This window comes from Sus scrofa, chromosome 2, assembly GCF_000003025.6.
Source record: "Sus scrofa isolate TJ Tabasco breed Duroc chromosome 2, Sscrofa11.1, whole genome shotgun sequence".
Lineage (NCBI taxonomy): Eukaryota > Metazoa > Chordata > Mammalia > Artiodactyla > Suidae > Sus > Sus scrofa.
This window is the reverse complement of record NC_010444.4, coordinates 150217733-150239880: the sequence shown is the minus strand read 5'-3', so window position 1 is coordinate 150239880 and position 22148 is coordinate 150217733. Positions and strand designations below refer to the sequence as shown.

The 22148-nt window shown below is 47.8% G+C and overlaps 1 protein-coding gene across 1 annotated transcript in view; it reads left to right on the top strand.

Annotated features, from left to right (window-relative positions):
- The window catches only part of SH3TC2 (SH3 domain and tetratricopeptide repeats 2), a 64268-nt gene that overhangs the window by 7867 nt on the left and 34253 nt on the right, over window positions 1-22148 (top strand). Inside the window, exons 2-8 of the mRNA XM_021084981.1 lie at window positions 3325-3423; window positions 7350-7477; window positions 11061-11166; window positions 13479-13622; window positions 14791-14992; window positions 15739-15812; window positions 16812-17007. Of these exons, the coding sequence (XP_020940640.1) occupies window positions 3325-3423; window positions 7350-7477; window positions 11061-11166; window positions 13479-13622; window positions 14791-14992; window positions 15739-15812; window positions 16812-17007 (949 nt within the window). The remainder of the gene's footprint in view (window positions 1-3324; window positions 3424-7349; window positions 7478-11060; window positions 11167-13478; window positions 13623-14790; window positions 14993-15738; window positions 15813-16811; window positions 17008-22148) is intronic.

Here is a 22148-nt window from a genome sequence, read left to right as displayed (position 1 = left end):
CTCTAAACTTCACATGTCCTTTAAGAGCTGCGTGCCCCGCCCTCTCCCCCAAACTAGAGTCACCATCCTGGACCTCCTTCTTCAAAGTTGGCTCACGCCATGGCCCAGCACGGTCTTCAGGCAATTGTTTCTTCTCATGGAGTCTTACATAAAGCTCGCCAGGGCTGGGTATACATGAGCGAGCTGGCAGTTTGGGGACTGTGATGGCGAAAACAAATACCCCATAGGGGTGGCAACAAATACTCAGCCCTAGCTGACCGTGGCCAGACGAGCATGGGGCCTCAGGCTAGAGTTCTTCCAGTTTTCAAAGCCAAGCCAAGCATCTGGGTAAAACATCCTGATTTCTAAACGACGTAGAGCAATCCAACCTCTAAAAATTCACTGCGTGGGGAAAATAAAACAAGAAAAAAATGTTTGTGGGTCTTCTACGGCCTGCAGCCTCCGGTACACCAGTTGCCGAACTTCGTGCTGGAGCAGCAGGCAGGCTGTCGTGCCCACCGCGCCCGCGGGCACCGAGGAGCCTCACCCAGGAGCCCATCAGAAACGCAGGACCTCAGGCTTTCAACTATCGAGGCAGAATCTGTATTTTATCAGCATCCCCAGGTGACTCACACGCTCCTTAAACCTTGACAACTTTATGAAGCTATGTGGTTCTCAATACTGGCTCACAGTCGAATTACTCGAGGAACTGAAGCCTAATACCTGCACCGGCGTGGAAGGGTCGCGCTCTCCCCGGCCAGGCCTGCGCCGCCCCGAACGAGGGGCAGATGTCATGGCGAACAGGCTGCTCTTCTCCTTCCGCCCCGCGGGCTCCTGGCCGCTCCTCTTGCCCGCGGGTGGTGTGTGGAGGGCAGAGGTGCAAAACCCCGCCAGACCTTGGTCTCCAACCCCGTGGTTCACGTTGCCGGCGGGCCGGGGCGCGAGGCGGGGCCTGACGCGTGGCCACTTCCGCCTCGCCTTCCCCGCTGGTCTCGCGAGTTTCGGTATGTCTCGCGAGGCTTCCCGCCGCCTCACGCCGTGCGTGCGCACGCTCAGGGAGCCACGCGGCACGCACCACGCTCGGGGCACCTCGCACCCCCCTTGTCCCGGGGCGCTTTCTGGGGTGTCCCTCGGATGCCTGAGACTGAGCAGCGGCGTCATTTCCGTTTCCAGAGACCACCTCGCCGTCCCCTGAGGTGGCGCGTCCCGTGAGCCGCCTGCTTGGGGGTCGAGACGTGGAGCGGGCAGGCCTGGGCCCCGGTGGGGCGGGTGCCTCATCGCGGTCGTCCTCACTGCGTGCTGGCGGACGGACGTGGCCGCGTGTCCCCCTTCGCCAGGGTCGTGGGCGCGCCGGCCGTGCGAAGCCAGGATCTGTCAGGCCTGTCGGGCCAACCCCCGCTGAGGCAGACGGACGGGCCTGGGCCTTGCGAGCTTCCCCCTCCCGGCCGACCGGGAAGGCGCACGGCGGCCCCAGGCTGACCCGGCCCCGCGAGAACTGGCGCCACTCGAGTGGCCCTGTGGCTCTGGTGCGGGGCTGGTGGGTGGGGGCAGCGGCCCCGGTGAGAAAACCTGTAGCGACCCGACAGGGAGCCTTGGGGTACCTGCCCCTCCTCCCCACCCCCAGCGGGTGGGCAGAACCCTTCAGCTTCACAGGCCGGCTTAGCAGGCCTCACGGTGAGGCCAAGGGCAGCTCTATGGAAAAGAAAAAGAAGAAAAAAGGGAAAGAGAAAAATATCATGCTGCACCATGAGCAATGGAATTCAGCATTTCTGGAGATGAGGCCTAGGCACTGATGTATTTAAAACGCAATCTGGGTGACTTGAATATGCTGCGCTAATTTAGATCCAGTCCTCATTTATGATCTGGAAAAGTGAAATCTCAAAAAATGGACAGATGGCCTATCTTGACAAGCCTCAAGTAATATATAACTTGTATCTCATGATTACCGAGCTAGAAGCTTTTTGCTGCAGTTACACTTTTTTGGTTCCCCGAGGGGCAGAACTGCAAAATGACCCAGTCGCCTGACTCTAGCTCATTATTGCCAGCTTTCCAGCTAAGCCTCGCTTTCAGCACTGACCCTCTAACGGAATTTATTAGATGAAGGGCTGTGAGCTGATGGGCCCCTCCTTCGGCTCATTCAAGCCAAAATCCATTTCATTCTCCCAGTTCATCACCCACCTCCCCCCAAGTGCTAACTGCCTGCACTATGAAGAAACAGAAGCGTCTCCGCGTGGGTCTCACTCTCCCGCTGTGTAGGCCTGGAAGGAGGCAGAGACTCCTGGCAGCAGTGTGAGGACTTGAATTCGGTGTTAACCAGCAGTGACTAGATGGCATGTGGTGACGTCATCCCTCTTCAACACGCTTGGGTTGCATCAGGAGAAGCCCAGGTCCGGAATGCAAACCTCATAGGTCTTTCCGATCTACCCCTTCACAGTTGAAGAAGTTGGATGAACGAGATGAGTAACTTGTAAACAGTGGTGGAACCAAGTTTCTTAATCTCACTTTCCAGTATCAGGTAGTGCTTCTAATGTCCTGACCCCATGGTGGAGTCCTTGAGCAGTTTGCTCAAAAGATTAGGATAACCAAGAGTAACATGTGAAGGACCTGACGTTCTTCTCTTACAGTTTGAGGATAGCATAAAGGAGGCCCACATTCCATATCAGTTCTTGTGAAATTCCCTTCTGTCCTTTCATATCTACTGCCTTGTGCATTGTAGCTGCGCTCTCCGTCTCTTTCCAACTCTATGCCATCGAAAATCGCCTCTTTCCTAACCCTAGTCTGTGCTATGATCTTCTTTTCTCTCATTTTCACTCCAGTTTTATAGCAGAAAAGACAGGAACATTTTGGAAAGCTGGGAAGGAAAGGTTTCCCATACAGAACTCCATGCAGTGGGCAGACAGAAGGGCAGTCTGGGGGCAGTGACACATTTCAGGGCCATGACAGTCATGCCCAAGCCATCTCCCAAATGATGCCCTTCTCCCTTGCTCCACCCCAGCACTGCTGTTATCCACCTTGCTGCAGTCAAATGAGTGGTGACCTCGTAGGCTCAGCAGATAGTGAGCACCTTCAGTATGCTAAGCCATGGGACTCAGCCGGATTTATGGGTGGGAAATATTTTTTAATAAAGTGGGAACACCCAGACTGCTGTAGGATTGAGGTAGCCTGAGTGACAGATCTTTGGTAACAGTTGAGTACTAAATAATTTTAAAGCCGTGGTGATAATTATTAGAATTCTTCCAGGCTACCAGCCCTGGAGGGAAAATGATCACTCGATAAAAAACTGCACCCTTTGCTTACGGCTTTCTTAACACTCTCACAAATGATCTTTCATTTTATCTCCTCCAGGTAAAGAAACTCCTTCCAAGGATCCAACCATATCGAGTGAGTTTATACCCTCATCTGAAAACAAGGAAAAATGTTTCCTGTCACAGAACATGACTACAGGTATCTAAACCCCAAAGACAAAGCCTATTAAAATATTTTCCGTGTGGAGCACTGCAGTAATTCCCTTATCAATCCTATCTGCACCTTCCCTCCCTCTCATCTTTCTAGGCACCACCATCAAATACAGCTCTGTAGGCATGGCCTTGACTGTGGTACTTGCTCACAGATCTTCCAGTGCTCCCGCTGCACATAAGGTTAAGCAAAACCGTGTCAGGTTGATGCTCAGAGCTCTTCACAATCAGGCACTTATTAGGTACTTCATACCTATTCGCTTTGTTCAGTGAAGCATGTCATTGAATAGATTTTAAGGTGCTCAAGGACGGGGGTAGTTTTTTTTTTTTTTTTTTTATTAAATTAGGCATTCTACATAATACCTAAAAGAGTTGTTCGTGCATAACTGGTGCTCAGAAAATGTTGGGTAAGTCCATATGTGAATAATTGAGTGAGTACAATGGAGGTCATGTGTCTTTTCTGTACACTCCCTGGAACTGTACCTCATACAGAACTGGCAACCTAATGAATAAGTGAAGAAAGGGTCGAGGGCATGGGGTGAGACTGGCTGAGCAGAAGGGCGTCTTTCTGAATCTTTCCGGCATATGGAGGTCCCCAGGCTAGGGGTCGAATCGGAGCTACAGCTGCCGGCCTACACCACAGCCACAGCAATGCGGGATCCGAGCCCTATCTACAACCTACACCACAGCTCATGGCAATGCTGGATCCTTAACCCACTGAGTGAGGCCAGGGATCGAACCTGCAACCTCATGGTTACTAGTTGGGTTCGTTAACCACTGAGCCACGACAGGAACACCTCAAGTGAAAAAAATTTTATTCTCAACACATGTCTTTCACAGTGTCCCCCTAAGAGACTTCAGTGAAGCTGGCAAAGAGAGAACATTCTTCAGAGAGAGCTCCTACCCCTGGGCTGAACCTTGTACAGGGAACTCTGAGGATAAGGCTGTGGAAGACTCACTTCTGTTATACAGTAACAGGGACCATTTTTGAGGGCAAATCATGTGCCAGGCACATGTGGAGTAATCCCTGATGCTTCTTTTCACCCTCACCTGATCACTTCCAGGAGGTGGCAACACACTCTCCAGTCTTCCTTTCTTTTGTTTTTTTCTTTTTTGCCACCATGTGGCACATGGAGTTCCTGGCCCAGGGATTAGATCTGAGCTGCACTTGCAACCTATGCCAGCTGCGGCAGTGCCAGATCCTTCACCCACTATGCTGGGCCACGCATTGAACCTTCATCCCAGCGCGGCCAGTCCTGTTGCACCACAGGGGGAGCTCCCAAACTCCCCATTTCAAAGGCAGTAAACAGAGTCTCGGAGAGGGGGATGACTCCCCCTCTACACAGTTAATATGTGATGAGAAGTGGATCCAGTCTCTGGTCCTTGTTCGTAACCACAAGAGGCCCCATTATCTCGCAAACATACACACCTCTCCAGCACACGAAATAGAGATTTGTGGGAAAGATTTGCATCATGAATGTTTTAAAGGATATATGTTACATCAACAGATAGTGTATAAATGTCATGCCAGATTCTTTGCCCAGTTTCAAATTGGGAAACTTCTTGATTGACAGAAAAATCTTGCTCTTTGTTTCTCGCTGGTATGTCAATCTGCTTAGCTGTCTGTCAGCTTTGGGCCATCCCTGAAAAAGCTGAATCACCCACCACCTGTTGTTTGATGAACGCGTGGAGTCAGCATTTTGCCTTATCAAGCGTGAAGGCCAGTGAACAGAGGGCACATGTAGGTGAAACTTACCCAGCTGAGCCCGAGCTTGTCCATCTTTCAGCGTTTTCCGCCATGAAGCTGTTTGTAGGAAGGTCATAGAGTGAGATGGAGAGACTCAACTCCAGCTGCCAACCTCTTTGTGCGGAAGAGTCACAGGCAGAATCAAATGCATTATCGTTTTTAAACCCCTGGTTTTCAGAAGGATTAAAAGCATGACGAAATGAGCTTCACGGTGGAACTTGCGTGATTTTGATTTACTCCCCCATCCACAGAGGACCGTGTAGGATCCTGCAGTGGCCAAGAGGTGCTGCTCTGAATGTCACCTCTCACTGGTTGAGATCCCCAAGCAGTTTGCTTGTTTAAATCCAGGTCATGGGAGTTCCCATTATGGCTCGGTAACAAACCCAACTGGTATCCATGAGGACTCGAGTTTGATCCTTGGCCTCGTTTAGTGGCATAAAGGATCCAGTGTTGCCCTGAGCTGTGGTGTAGGCTGGCACCTGCAGCTCTGATTCAGCCCCTAGCCTGGGAACTTCTAATGCCTGAGGAGTGGCCCTAAAACAAAACAAAACAAAAAAAAACCTAGGTCATAACCTTTGATTCAAGTGCATGGCAAGGAGATTCACACTGAAGAGGCTGTCACTTATCAGGAGCTATTCTAAGGGAGATTCTGGAGGGAATTTGGATCAGGCTTTGGAAGGGCAGGAGGTTTGGAGAAAAGGGACTACAGAATGAGACTCAAGGTTAGTTGCGGTGTAAGATGAGAGCAGCAAGCACTAACTACTGGAGGACTGGGGCGGGAGTGCGGGGTTTTGAGGGGCAAGAGCTAATGCTCAATGTGTTTACTGAACATTGAGGATGCACGTAGTCTCGTTTAGTAAGCCTCTTCAAAACCCTGTGGCATGGTACTCTCAGCTGTTTTGGTAATGAGAAAAGTCAAGCGTGGAGAAGTAACTGACTCAGGGTGGTGCAGGTAGCAGAGACGGAGTCCTGCCTGGAGCCCGAGTCTCTGTGGCTCCTCCTCCCCGGGCTTAGCTTCTCCCAGAGATCAGTGTGCAGTGACGTCCCAGACGGAGGGTTGCACTTGAACTGCCGAATGCGGCGAGCTTGCGTGAGATTAGAGCACAGGCCAGGGAAGAAGAGAGTGGAGCAAACATTCACCTGAAGCTCTCGCTGATGTCAGGTCAGTTTGGGCATGTTCTGTTGCAGCTGGCCTGCAGCCACGGCATTTTCAGGACTTGTAGGTTAAAGACAGGCCTTTTAAAGATGGAAGTCCAGGCTGCCTGTGGACCCAGGCTGGCACCACAGGGGCGGTGTGTAATGTACTCAGGAATTTGCAAAGGCCCTGGCATGTTAAGCATAGAAGACAGACCTTTGTGCTTATCCGTTTGATGCCTCCTTGGTTCATTGCGTTTGTAATTATTAATGAGATTGCTCCTCATTGTCTAGAGAAGACACATGGCAAAGTGCAATTATAATATGAATCTTTCCCAACAACACTGTCTGCCCTCCGGCAGCTCCATCACTCCGCCTCCTTATTGACACTTTTTATTCATAGCACTTTCTTCCATCTGAAATTACTGTGTTGATGAAATCGGTTATTTGCCAAGAATACAAACTCCATGAGAATAGGACCATGGCTATTATGTTTCCCGCCGTATCCCAGCACCTAAAACAGCCTCTGTTCACAGTACTGGTTGAATGAATGTACATTCTGAAGCAATTAAAGGTAGACTTTAACTAACCAATTACTCTCGACAAACAATGAATGCATTATTGGCAGAAGCAGATTGGAGAAAATGCATGTGTGCTATCTATTACATATCATTAATTTGATATATAAATGCACTTCTGGATAAATTAGTATTCTGTGGAAACTTGCATAAGTCATCCATAGGAAGAAATACATGTACTAGCAGGTTCTGTGTGGCACTGTTCCTTCAGTGCCAGGAGAGGTAGGAATATGCTCTGTATAGGCAGAAATTGCCAACCCAACTGTATACCTCCTGTGATCCAGAACATTCCAGGCCTCAGCATTTTTTTTCTTTTTTTCTTGCGCTGGGGAGAGTTGAAAGGAGGTGCTCGGAATCCTTTAAGATCACGCCTAACCTCTCACTGAGGAGGACCGCCCCGTGGGGTTGGGTGTTGCCGTGTCCCCCCCTCATCTTTCTCCCTCTGCTCTCTCTAAGACCTGACCCTTTCCTTCAGCGTGAAGAGCCGCTCCCGGAGGTGTGTCAACGGCCCCCTGCAGGAAGCCGCGAGGAGGCGGCTCTGGGCGCTCGAGAATGAGGACCAGGAGGTGCGCGCGTTGTTTAAGGTGAGCGTCGAGGAGCCGTGCGAGCTCGCGTCCTCCTGCTGTCTGTCCGCTGCAAGCTCCGTAGCACCGAGGACGGTGCTGGGAGCAGACTGGGCCTCCCCTCCGGAGTCGGAGTACGTGTGGCTGGATGAACAAAAACGTCACACTCCCTGCTGGGCAGGAATGGTCAGCCTGTGGAGACAGAGTCAGAGAAAACTTCTTTTCAGATCCGCCACTAGTAGGTTTATCTGTAGCATGAGCATCATGGTAATACCTACCTCATGAGGTATACTGTAAAAAATGTGGCGAATTTGACTTTTTAAAACTGTGAAATGTACACAACATGACACTTTGAGTTTTCCTAACTTCTGAGTGTACAAGGCGTCATCACCACCGTCCTTCCAGCATTTCTCATCACTCAAACTAAGACGCTCTACCCACTGAGCAGCAGCATCCTTCCATCCCTTCCCTCTGCTGCTGGTGACCACCAAGTATGCCTTTTAACTACCGAAACTGCCCATCAAAATTTAATAGTTATAAATATTAAAATGAGAGGATGGAAAGGCAGTAAACCAATTTATCTTCTTTCATGTAGGCAAGTGTTGACCCAAAGAAGGGGGTGATTAAATTGTTTCTGCTTTAGGAGCCACTTACCGGGAGAAGTCAAGTCAGGAATGGTAGCTGAAAGTGTGGGAGGGAAAACATTGCTTTACAGAATAAAGTAGTAGGTTCTCATTATTCTGCAGTCTCCAGTGTGAATTTGATACAAATTAAAAAGAGAAATATACTCTGTAAATCTATCATGTAAAGAAAGATAGTGTCTGGTTTTCTGGGAGGAGCAAATGAGATAGTATCTGCAGAGGGCTTGGTGGTGTGCTTGGGTGGCTGGAGGTGTTCTAGAAATAGTAGTTACATTATAAATGGCAGAGTGTTTTTGTTTTTAAATCTCCAGATTTCCGGAACTTGGAGGCATTAGCTCCTAACTGGCACCTCAGAATTTTTTTTACTTTGAATCACTCTTGGCACTGGCAAGAGCTGGCTTTGGTTGAGTGAACTGACCCTGGGCTGAGTCTTGAGCTGGGCAGGCCTGTGGGCTGAAGCTGAGGCCTGGAGTCACTTGGGACATCAGAGCCTCTTTGGTTTACCCTGTCTGTGCCCTGGAATCCTTGACTGTGACACAAAGATAATGCCATTTTCTATGAAATCTGGGGTGCCATTTGATTATAAGTGTATTACTATTTTATGTTCCTACCTCTCAGAAAAAAAGTAAATGCTGCCAATTACATATGATGCCATATTTCCTCCCTTTTTACTTCAGAAATGGTTAAATGAGATACAAGTGGATCTTAGAATGAGTTCAGTCCTATAATAATAATTATACTCTTTTTGTAGGGTTATTGTGAGGCTAAATGAGGCATTGCTCATCAGACTCTTGGTAAAATGCCTGGCACATAGTAAATTCCCTGTAAATCACTTTTGACCTCGGACCCTTTCCCTGATTACCAGGCTCTAATCCTCCAAGGCCCCGGGGCCTCCTGAGGCCTGGTATGGGCGGACCCCAGAGTTCTGACTTTGCTGAAGAGAGGGCTTTCTTTGGGTCCTTCAGTCCTCTTCTTTCCTCAAGTTTCCCTCAGGACGGGGTTCTAGGGCTGCTCTTCAGTAGCCCGGCCTGGCTTACGGGGAGAGGGCCCATTCTGATCATCACTTGTTCTAGTCAAGTCCAGAAGCTTGGGCTTCTAGAAAAAAAGATTTTAGGGGAAAACCAAGGCTGGCCGGTGATTCGGGCCCTTTTATTCAGGTACTTCAAAAGCAGAGGGGGTCTGCAGGTCTCCACTTGCTCTGCTTGTTAGTATGTAAATTAGTCCAGCCTTTCTGGAGGGTAGTTTGGCTCCTGCCTTTTAGGACTGAAGATGTGCATCCCTACTTACACTTCTTAGAATTACTGGTGTCAGAACAATCAGGAGTGCCTACAAAGATTTAGACATGAGATGTTTATCATAGAACTGTTTAGGATATTAAAAAACAACCATATGTCTAGGGAGTTCCCATTGTGGCTCAGCAGTGAAGAAACCGACTAGTAGCCATGAGGATGTGGGTTTGATCCCTGGCCTTGCTCAGTGGGTTAAGGAACTGGTAGTGCTGTGGCTGTGGTGTAGGCCGCAGCTGTAGCTCTGATTCAACCCGTAGTCTGGGAACTTCCATGTGCTATGGGTGTGGCCCTAAAAAAAAAAAAAAAAGGCAAAAAAGAAAACATAAAACATTAAGAATTAATTATGTTAGGAGTGCTCACTGTGGCACAGCAGGTTAAGGATCTGGCATTGTCTCTGGCGTGGCTCTGGTTGCTGCTGGGGCATGAGTATGATCCCTGCCCCGCACAGTGGGTTGAGGATCTGGTGTTGCTGCAGCTGTGGTATTGGTCACAGCTGCGCCTCAGGTTGGATTCCTGGCCCGGGAATTCCGTATGCCATGGATACAGCAAAAAAAAAAGGAATTAATTAAGTTAATGCCACAATGGCAAATGTAACCATTAAAATGTAACCATTAAAAATGACTACTAATGTGGGAGATGGTTCATAAAGTTTTGTTTAGGGACAGACGACTACAAAATACTTGGCTGTACAGCAGAAATTGGCACAGTGTAAATCAAATATACTTGAATAAAAAAATTAACTCCCCCCCAAAAAAACTAAAACCACTTAATAACATAGATTTCTTTATATAAAAATGTTTACATGGAAACTAAGGGGCATGGAAGATATTCAAAGTTAATGCGTAAGTTATTGACATTGATGATTCTAAGAGGAGGGATTATGGATATTTTTTTTTTTTTGTGCGCAGCAGCTTCTTAAAAATAATTATTAAATATATATTCCCCATCAACTTTGTTTCCAAGGTGCCTTCTGTGGTTCATCTTCCAGCCTCTCACAAGACCCCCCGCCCCCCCCCGACATAAAATACAACATTCTCTGCAAGTAGCTGCAAACTCTGGTTTCTTTTTGTTGCTGCTGCTGTTTCATTCATGTGCATATTTGGGGCCTGTATCAATACACAAAGAACTCCTTTCTTCTTTTTTGTGGACGCATAGTATGATATTCCCTGTGTAGACGAACAGAATTGGTTTTAACCAGTCTCCTGTTGATGAACGGCCTCCGTTGATGAACATTTAGGTTCCTTCCTTTTGGGGGGAGGGTAACATAAAAATAAATGCCGGAATGGATGACAGTGGTCAAAAGGTACAAACTTCAAGTTGTAAGAAAAATAGATCCTGGGGGTGCATTGTGCATCATGGAGACTGTGGTTAAACATACTGTGTTGTGTATTTGAAAGTTGCTAAGAGAATAGATCTTGAAAGTTCTCATCACAAGAAAAAAAGGATCCGTAATTATGGGAGGTGGTGAATGGTAGCTAAACTTACCGTGGCCGTCATTTCAAAGTGCGTACACACGTTGAATCGTTACGTTGTACACTAAGAATTAACACCATGTTGCATATCAGTTATAACACAATTAACAGAGACTTCGTGCACAGCGTGGTGTTGTATATACGAGTCTGTTCTCGGGACACTTCTGTCCTCTCAGGCCGACTCACTGTTTCCTTCACTCAGGACCTCTCGGCCAGGCTGGTGGGGGTTCAGTCCCAGAAGGCCCAGTTCCTCATCACCTTCAAGACCGTGGAGGAAGTCTGGAAGTTCTCCACCTACCTGAGCTTGGGTATGACCTGGAGCGGGCTGTTCAGCCAGTTCGTGGAGCTCGACCTGAAGGAATTGGTCTGGCTTTGATAATTAAAAGAGACAGAGCCCTAACATGGATGGTTGACTTTGGAAATATCACAAACTGCCTGGAACTTAATTGAAAGCAAATAGGCCTCTAAAATGTCACATGCAGCACTTCTTTGTGTTCAGAAAGAGGCTTATTAGATAATCAGTCAAAACTGACAAACAGTTACTGATCATCTGCTAAATTCAGAGCAAGACAGATTCAAAACTGATGGTTAAAAGAAAAAAAAAAGGAATATAGTTGTTAGTAGGATCAGGGTAGCTGCTCAAAATAGTAAAGTTCCAAATACATGTTCTGTGTTTTCTGAAAAGTCAAAGTTATGGGGGAATTACCTGCTAAAGGAGCCTCAGAATGCGGGGTTTTCTAGAAGGTAAAGATGGATGTTGGGGCACAGCAGCAGCACCAAAGTGGTGGAAATGGGTAAACCATTTCCCATGGTTAACCTACCCTCTCCATGGAGGATAACTCATGATAGGAAAGTAACAATTGCAAAGCAAAACTAAGCAAATCAAGAGGAGCTGAGTTCCCTGGTGGCTCAGCAGGTTAAGGATCCTGCATTGTCAGTGCTGTGGCTCGGGTTACTGCTGTGGTGTCGGTTCAGTCCCTGCCCCAGGAACTTCTCCATGCCATGGGCATGGCCAAATTAAAAAAAAAAATAGGCGTCCACTTGCAAAATGCATGTTTTCTCTCTCTTAGGAAATGCTGGACTCCTTGCAGACTTACAGGGGAGGTGGTTTTGTGTAGGGGTGAAGGGTGAAGGTAACCTTGGCTGGAAGTTCTCCTCTTGTCCCGATGACTGTGTGCTCTCCATACCACACATCTACTTTCATGACCATTAGAGATGCTGCTGCTGCTGCTTTTTTTGTCTTTTTGCCTTTTCTAGGGCCTCTCCCTCGGCACATGGAGGTTCCCAGGGTAGGGGTCTAATTGGAGCTGTAGCTGCCGGCCTACGCCAGAGCCACAGCAACGCAGGATCCGAGCTGCATCTGTGAACTACACCACAGCTCACGGCAATGCCAGGGACCGAACCTGCAACCTCATGGTTCCTAGTCAGATTCGTTAACCACTGCGCCACGACGGGAACTCCCAGAGATGCTTATTCTTCCGAGTGTGCTCTATGGACCAACAGTATCTGCATCACGTGGGGCTTATTAGAGAATGGGAATCCTAGGCCCCACCCTGGAGCTACTGAACTGGCGTCTGTATTTTTATAAGGCCCTAAGTGACTTTTGTGCACATTTGAGTGTGAGAAGCACTGTTGCAGAAGATACACACGGCCTAAGTCAGTACAGTGGAGGGTCAGAATCAGATTTTTGCATCTTAAGAAAATAGGGAGGTTTAGAAAGAAGCAAAATTTTATTTTATTTTTTTTAGTTTTTTAGTTTGTTTTTTTGTTTTTTGTCTTTTTAGGGCCATACCCGCGGCATATGGAGGTCCCCAGGCTAGCGGTATAATTGGAGCTGTAGCCGCTGGCCTGCTCCAGAGCCACAGCAACGCAGGATCCGAGCTGCATCTGCCACCTACACCACAGCTCACAGCAGCACCAGATCCTTAACCTACTGAGCGAGGCCAGGGATCGAACACACAATCTCATGGTTTGTAGTTAGATTTGTTAACCACTGTGCCACGATGGGAACTCCAAGAAGCAAAATTTTAATATAAATAATTTAAATTTATAGGCATGTTTAAATACTGTCCATGATTGTTATAATTTTGTAATTTGTGTCGTTTTTCATTTGGTTTTAACAAGATCTTGCTGGGAATGGGGTGAGGAGGAGGGTTGGAGGGACATTGAAGTAAATAAATCCTGACTCCTTTGTGGGCCGTGGAGAACCCCCCTCAGCTACTGCATCATCCGGGGTACAAGAATTTGAATTTGGTTAAGAGAATTTAAGGGGGACTCAGGAATTCTCAGAGTCGGCGCTGGAATCTTGGAGACCCCCATGGATGTGTTAGAGAAAAAGGTAACTTGGTGTGAGAATCTCCTTGTGCGTCACTGAAGCCCGTAATACATTGAGAATAAACACCATTTTAAAATAACCTGTACTTCCCAACAGACACTGAAAAGAGTCAGTTCATTTTAGAGACTTTTAGCTACTCCTCTTATGCTCTTTTAATTCTAGTTAAGTGGCGTCACGTTAGGGATGGAAGTCTGGGAGGGAAATTCAGGAGCGCACTTGCTCACCCTAATGCTCAACTAATGACACTTCTTGGTGCTGAAGAGTCTTGTTGGCTTGATGTCTTAGGCTACGTATCTGCGTGTTTGGAGCATCTCCTCTTTGACCACAGATTCTGGCTCAACTGCCGATTGGTGGAGGATACAGAGATCCAAGTGTCCGTCGATGATAAACATCTGGAACGCATATACCTGGGACTTCTGATCCAAGAAGGTGAGCTCGATAGTAGGGACGGGCGTGGGGGGTCTTATCTGCGTATTTGTTACCAGAGTCCCTGAAATAATTAGGACGCAGAGGGAGGTAAAACCATCCACACTCTCACAAGTGAATCCACCTGTTAAAATATTACTTCAGACATCTCTCTCACGTTAACAGCATTGTCACATGAACAGCCGTGTTGGCCAATCTTGCTGATTGTCTGATGTTAGAACCACTTGGGATTTTTTTGGCTACTCTGTGGCATGTGGAAATTCCTGGGCCAGGTTGAACCCTTGAACTTGAGCCATAGCAGTGACAGTGCTGAATCCTTAACCTGCTGAACTTCCAGGGAACTCCACACTTGAGGATTTTTTTTTAAGAAGATGCCCATGTTAGGACTCTGCCAGAGCCGGTTACTCTCCAGAGAAGGGCGTTAGGCTTTGGTATTTTTTGAAAGTTCCCCAGGTAATTCTAATGTGCATCCAAGATTGAGAATCACTGTCTGAACATATGATATAATTTCATTGTAAAGTAAAAGTGCAAATCTTGCAAAACCTGCAGGATTTCATGAGCTCGAGGAAAGTGATAGTGGGGGAACTGCCTGGAGCACCCATCAGTCTGTCTGCAAGGAAGGATTTGATCAAGGCTGCAGGTAGCCAGTTAATAACTGATGACACACGCTTCAAAAGAGCCAGATTTGCACAGGATATTTTGTGAATTGATTGGCTTTCTGATTGTACTGCATGGATCATATATGAAGGAAAAACTTTTATACTGAATGACTGTAAAATCTAGTTGGATAAATTATATGCCCCCAGATCAACTTAATTTATTTTCTTTTGGTCCTAAGGTTAAGTAGGAGATTGCCATTACCACTGAAGTTCTTTTAAATATTTTTTCAGAAGCTTTTGTCTCATTTTTCTTTTTTCAAGCTGAAGTCTTCAAACCTTGTTCTTGAGAATTACTCCTAATTTTTGGTGTCTGTTTTGAGTGAATTTCCTCTCATTGGCTCTTTTCCCTTGGGCCAGTTTTCCTGGAATCACAAAGATCTCTGTAGTGCCTCCCCCGGACCGTGTACTTTATTCCCAGCATGAAAGGTCCTTGGGCCCCGGATGTACCTTGTGTGATACCCCCTTTTCATTTCCTCCTACTCCTTGGAAAGAGCTTTTCTCATTATCTACAGGTCATTTCTTCTGCAGAGCCATGTGCTCTGTGGCTCAGCCAACTGAGAAGGAAGGGGAGTATTTGACACTTTGCAAGAATGAGTTAATCTCGGTGAAGGTAGCTGAAGGCGAGTCCGAGTGGGAAGGTGTGTCCTTGGTGACGGGTCAGCGGGGCTTGGTGCCAGTGTCGGCTGTGGAGCCCCTTCCTCTCCCTTTCCATCAGTGAGTAGCCACTTGCCTCCTGGGAGAGGGTCCTGGGGCAGACTGAGGTGCCGTGTCCATAACTTGCAGATGGGGATGTCCGTGGTGCCCGGACGGGAACAGACAGACCTAGGTGGCTTTTTTACTTGTCAAGATTTGCATACCTCAGTGAAATGGGGACAACTCCAGATTTCAGCTGGACGTTGTACCAAAGAGGAAATACACTGCGTGGTCTCCAATACAGTGTTTCTCCAAGTGGAGCTTGGGGACCATTCGTGCTCAAGTCACCCAGGGACTTGACTCTGAATTCTACCCCGACCCTCCTCAGACTCTCCTGGCGTTGAATCCAAAAATACACATTTTATGAGAGCTCCTCTTAAACATGGGGCGAGTTTTTGACATTAAAGCATTGAAGTGGGAGACTCCCTTCTGGAAGCTGTTGTAAACTCAGCCATCCAGAGTGACAGCAAACATGATTCTAGGCCATGGGCCCTCTGTGGCCCTCCTTTGTTAGTCAGTTAACACCAGACCAGTTGCTGAGCCAGGGAATATCCCAGGGCTGCTGAGCTCCTGTCCTTTTCACAGTGCCTGATACAGAGTAAGTTCTCAGTAGGACATTTACCACCATTGTAATAAGAGCAGTCAGAATAACCATAATACTTCTCATCCTCACCCCCACTGTGATTTTAATGGACTATTCTGCTCACCATTTGTTGAAATTTTTTGAAATCCATGTTTGCAAACCCCATGTTTCTTTCCATTGGCAGGTGGTTCCTGAAGAATTATCCGGGAAGCTGTGGCCTTTCCAGGAGGAGGGATTGGACAGGCTCCCATCAGATTGGTATGGCTGAGTTGAAGTCAGTATTATTAGGGAGATAATATTGCTCTGCCTCCTGCTTTCTCTGCAGATCTGGAGTCAGTTGATGTGAATTCCTGGCTTACCTCTGCTGCTGACTGAATCTGGGAAAGCTAGTTACCATCTGTACACATGGGTTTCCTTGCCTGTGAAGTGAGAAGCCTAAGACGAGGGCTGTAGATACAAACGCCTCCAGGGGCTGATGCATGGAGGGCCTGGATAGGAGATGCTGAGGCATGGTCGGCACCATAGGGGTTTAACGATAGTGGGCGACCTCCCACCTCAAAACCAAAATAAACCCTAAACAAACAAAACAAAACCCCATGTAGGCCAAATGTGGCCTGCAGGCTGCTTGCTTTCATGCTCTAGTTAAAATGTTTTCTAACTTCCCTTAGAGTTTTTGAATCTTGAATTTAGGAAGATTAAGAATGCTTGGCACATAGTGGGTGCTCAGTACATATTTGTTGAATCAATGAAGTATATACATATATGTATGTATAAATACATGCATAACATTTTAGGTAACCTCTATACATACGTGTATGCATATATGTCTATACACACACGTTTATCTAGAAGTATATGCGCGTCTATTGGATAATGAAATTTAATGTCTTCTGCGTATCTAGAGTGTGCATTCTATTCATCTTCATCCTCAGCGCTGCCTTTCCACACCTAGCACAAAGTGCAGCTGTTCACGTTCTAAGCCCACATAACACTTAAAAACCCCCAGCAGAGTGAATTATGAAGCCCAGGCATTAGATCTCATTCGTAACTGACCATAAACAAGGTGTTTAGCCGTCGGAGGCAGCCTGGCCTGTGGTCAGGAACATGGAGCGGTGAAGTCTGCTCTGGGTTCAAATCCAGCCTCGCACTTGAAGCCAGCGTGACCTCGGCTGCTTCACCTGCCTTTACTGTGCCACATGGTGGAAGGCTCCGCTGTTTCTGCCTTGTTCAGCTGACCTGGGTGCCGTTTCCCCACAGGTAGAGGGAAATGTAAGGCCTGGAAGGCATATGAGAGCGAAGAAAAGGATGAACTGAGTTTCCATCAGGGAGAGAGCATTGAGATCATCGGCTTCGTCATCCCTGGGCTCCAGTGGTTCATCGGGAGGTCAGCGCTTACAGGAGAAGTGGGCTTTGTCCCCACCCGGCACGTCGATCCTGATTCTTACTCCCCAGTGTGAGTATGATAAGCAGGCCATCCGGGGTGTCTTGGCCGGGGCCGCCTTCCTCAGTGGTCCTGCCCGGTTCTGGGTAGGTTTGCAGACAAGCTTCTGGGTTTCCTGGTGACGGGAAGCCAGAGGAGCACATTCCGACGACCAAGGCCGGTGCGAAGAGCCGTAGGAAGGATAAATGGGTGACCAGAGCAGGCGTCAGTTCAGTTCATTTCAACAGATGGTCCTGGAAGCATTTCTCTGTGCACGGAGAGAAGTCCAGTCCCCAGACACAGGGCTTGCTCTCAGCCCTTCCCATCCAACCAGGGGCCCGGTCGGGGAGGTGCAGGGACACAGAGACTAGAGCTTAATGAGAGTCCCTCCCATGTAGCTCTGTCTGCTGAAGGCCTAACGTGTGAATTTGCTGTAGGCCAGGATGGTGGGTGCACTTTTTACGCTTTCCTGCCTGGCGTCCAGAAGGCCTGGCTCCGAAGAGCAGAGCTGCACGTGGCCGGTCAGCAGCAGTGGCCAGCCTGCTCCACTGCTCCCCCGCCACCCTGACCCCGGTTTCTCTGGGTGGGCTTCCTGCACTGGGGTAGGAAACAGTAGGGCCCTGGCCCAGGAAGGACAGTGGGAACGCAGAGTTGGTGGCTGACGTTGTGATGCTGTAGCCCTCTCCACGGGGAACTGTGACCGGAGCAGTGTCTCAGGCTCTGAGCACCAAGAGTGGAACTCCCTCCTGTGTGGAAGAGCCACTAGGAGAGGGAGCCAAGGGTAGGAAGGTCCTCTCAGCCCCATCCTTTATCAGGAGAGGAGAGAGAAGGTCATTTTCCCGGCACAGAAATGTGGGCACCCAGGCGCCTCTCCCTGAGGAAGTTCACTCTGAGCTGCCAGAGCCGTGGGGAGCCCCGTGGGGGTTTGTGAGAGAGGTGACCGTGAGTTCAGGTGTGAGCAGTGTGAGGTATTTCAACAGACATAAACGGGGAAAGGAGCTCACAGGTGGGAGAGTGAGGGCAGTTGAGAAATGACTGGTCACTGGGAGCAGGTCACCAGGGGGCACTAGTGTGACCGCAGCTCAGTGGGGCAGTGACATGAAGACGGAATGCCCAGGCCAGGGCCTGTCCTCCACCTGCAGGGAATGGGGAGTCGCTGAGTGTCTCTAAGCAAGAGTGACATGATGTGGTGGGAACTTGTCTCTGGCTTTGGGTGAGGCAGGAAGGGTCGGGCAGAGCCTGCAAGCAGGGGTTGGGGCATTTAGCAAGGGCTGGGGGTGATGGAAAGGCAGGACACTGCTGGGACCAGTCAACAGAATCTAGAGATGCTGGGAGCTCTGCAGTTTGGATACCTGTGTTCTGCCCCCAGCAGTTCTGCCTCGTCGGTCTGGGTGGGGCCTGGGCAGGAATGGTTATGAAATGATGAAAGCTCCCTGTCTGGGGCTGGTGCATAGCCCAGGTGAGAACCTCTGCTCAAACCATCACCTCCCTTAACAGCAGAGGGAGGTGAGGCCCCTGGGGGGAAACAGCCGAGCCCATGGGCCTGGAGCTCCAGAGTGCCGCCGATGTTGAATCTAGAGTTCTTTCCAACGGCAGAGTCCCAGACCCGAGTTCCCAGGGAAAGGGAGAAAGACTAAAAAGAGCCGAGCCTTGGGAGGAGGAACCATTTCCAGAGCAGATGAAGAAAGAGTACAGCGGAGTGGCTGGCTGAGACGGGGACTCAGCCACGGGGACAGGAGGATGCTAAGCACCTGCCCAAGGACTTTGGGGCTGCATTGGAGGTCGCTGTCACGCGAGTCAGCGTAGCCCAGCAGTCAAGAGTTGCAGAGCCAGACTGCCCACAAGGCCGTGGGGGCACATTGTTTGGCCCCTTCGTTTACCAGCCAGGTGACTTTGGGAATGTTAATTTGTCTCTATGCTTTAGTTTCCTCCTCTGGACAATGCATACAAGCCCATAAGGTTGTTACGATTTGAAATGAAGGAATACACGTAAAGCTCTTAGCATGATGCCTGGAAGGGTGTGTGAGTGCAGTCAGCACACGTCGTCTTGCTTGCTGCTGCTCTTGTGGGTGGTGGTCTTTGAGAGGCAGTCTTCATAGGATATTGGGGCCAGGCATCAGATTTCATCAGTTAGATTGGACTTCTCATACCATGCCTCAGGTGACAGTAACCCGGCAAGACTGAATTCGTCTGATCCCACAACTTAGTTGTAGGGGGTACACGTGCCCTTCCGAACACCACCCCATATCACAGTGGTGACCCGAGACCTTCTCCTTCTTGCACAAGGGTGCCTGGTGGCCTCCATCGGTCACCTGCGGGACCCCGTGCACCGGAGATGGCACAGTCTCTAGGGAAGGGGACCGTGAGAAAGCAGGAGACAGGGAGGGGTGGGGGAGGGGAACAGGCTCACTGAGCACCCCAGAGCGCTCTGGCTTACAGACCTTCCTGAACCCCAGCCATCAGACAGAGGAAAAGCCCACAACCGCCCTCGGCAGCAGCCAGGTGCGCACATCCTGGGAACCACCCCTGCGAGCTGTGCTGTCCCTGTGGCCGGGCCACTGGGTGTCACTCTTGGTCTGTGTGCATTTGGGGTCAGGTTTCTGAAGATGGTCCAGCCTCTACTGAAGCCTCCACCCCCTTCCCACAGCCCCCCTCCTCCCTCTCTGGGCTGGTGATTGACTCCCTGAAGTGTTTGTATGTTTGCATGTACTTAGGCATGTGTTCATTTATTCATTCACCCAAATTGGCAGTGTAGTGAGAATGAAATTTCCCAGAAGCTATCTTCTGAGTGCTTTAGGCTGTGCCTCTGACACATGGGAAAGGGGTCCTACTTATCCAGAGAAGCAAATTTTTGTGGGTTTCCTCTTTTACAGCCCAGATTTCAACATCAGCTACCTAATTTCACAGCAACAGCAGCTGGAAAAGCTGGTCTTAAAGTTCTGGCATGTCTTCTGTCTGAACAGACAAAAAGTGTCTGCATTTGGCCAGGGTGACTTTAGGGAATTCATCCTTTTGAGGGGACGGAAGGGCACACCTATCCTTTAAACGAATTAGAGAAAAAAACAATTTATGTGTATGTTTTAAGTGAAAAAAGTCTCCAGATACAATTGAAGATGCCTTTTTATTCCTTCATACCTTCATTCTCTGATCCTGAATCCCACCTCAGAGGCCAGTTACATTTGAAAATGATAGGTATCTCATTCTGATACATTTTAAAATGGACATTTTTCATAAAACAAATATACTATAGTTTTGTGTATTTAAAAAGATATATAATTTTTTTTTCTGCAGCTGGCCTTTTCCTCAGTTGATGTTGTAAATTTAGGATATATTCACATGGTAAAAGATATAATTCATATAATAAAATGCTACTTAAAGGAAATTTATATACTTAAATGTCTAAATTAAAAAATAAAGCAAGGTTGAAAAGTTAGTGCACTCAAACCCAGATAAAAGAGCAGAGGAGAGGGGTTCCTTGTGGCTCAGAGGTTAAGGACCTGATGTGGTCTCTGGGAGGATGCAGGTTCCATCCCTGGCTTCCCTTGTGGCAACGCCAGGGAAGGGTCTGGCGTTGCTGCAAGCTGCAGCATAGGTTGCAGATGCAACTCAGATCTGTCATCGCTGTGGCTGTGGTGTAGGCCAGCAGCTGCAGCTGTGATTCAACACCTAGCTTGGAAACTTCTGTATGCTGCAGGTTCAGCAGTAAAAAGAAAAAAAAATGGCATAAAAGAAAAGCCAGTATTTCATAGTATTAAACATTAAAAATGTTTCTATCTTGTTAATCCCCCTTTTTATGATTTCTGTTTGTTTATCTGTGCCTTCTTTGCAATTCCGTTTCTTGTGGCCTCTAGTTTTTTATAAGGTTCTCTCTCTCCCTCTCTTTTTTTGGCCACACCTGCCAACTGTGGAAGTTCCAGGCCAGAGATTGAATCCAAGCGACAGCTGTGACCTGCACCACTGCTTTGGCAACACCAGATTCTTAACCCACTGCTCTGGGCCGGAGACTGAACCCATGCCTCTGCTGCAGCCCGAGCCACTGCAGTTGCATCCTCAACCCACTTTGCTACAGCAGGGATTCCTCAAGGTTCTCTCTTTGTTATTGGTCTTTTGCAATTGTTCCAGGATCTGTCCAGCTCCGGTACATTCTATTTATTTATAGTAAGTTGTTTACTTCCTTCTCCACCATGTATACCTCATCTTATATACATCATGAGTTGTTACATGCTCTGTCTATAGTCTTTGTCTTAAATACACTCAAAGTGTGTACTCTTGGATGGTAATTTAGCTAGTTGTAAAGGGGAAAAATAACTTAATATAAAATTTCAGATCTGTTTTGCCAGAGTTTGAGAGAACCCGTTTTTCTTTTGGTGACCATCTTTATTATTCCCTTGTTTTCCGTTTCATTAATTTTATATTTACCTTTCTAATTTTGTTCTATTTTGCCTTTATTTCATTAATTTTTGTTGGTATCTTTTATATTTGACTCTTCCTTCCCATAAGTTGAACAGTTAAGTGATAGATAATTGAACCCAGAAAGAACGATTAGGAGAAATAGAAAACCCGAAAAGATGTTACAACCTTAAAGAAATGGAAATCATGTTAAAATGATAATATCTATACTTATTTTGCTCAGGACTTGGTGTGCTTCTTCAGTTTGGAGATTCCTGTCTTCCTTCACTTTTGGGAAATTCTCAGCCATTCTTCCTTTGAATGTTACCTCTCTCTCATTCTCTTTAGTCTCTTCTGGACTTCCTGTTAGAGGTATGTTGGACTTGCCATTCTCTCCCTGATCTTGTTTAATCAGTTCCTTTACATTTCTCATCTTTTTGTCACTCCTACTACATCCGGCGTGATTTCCTCAGACTAGTCTTCAGTTTCACTAATTCTCTCCTCTCCTATGGCCAAACCTGCTTGTTTAACTCACTCATGTAGTTCCAGATAGTCACGCTTTTATTTTTACGCTTAAAATGTGTATTTTGCTATTTTCCACATATGCTTGTTTTTGCTCACAAAGTCCCATATTTTCATTGTAGCTTTTTTTTTTTTTTTTTTTTTTTTTTGTCTTTTTAGGGCCACACTTGTGGCATATGGAAGTTCCCAGGCTAGGGGTTGAATCTGGGCTGTAGCCGCTGGCCTGTACCACAGCCACAGCAATGTGGGATCTGAGCCACATC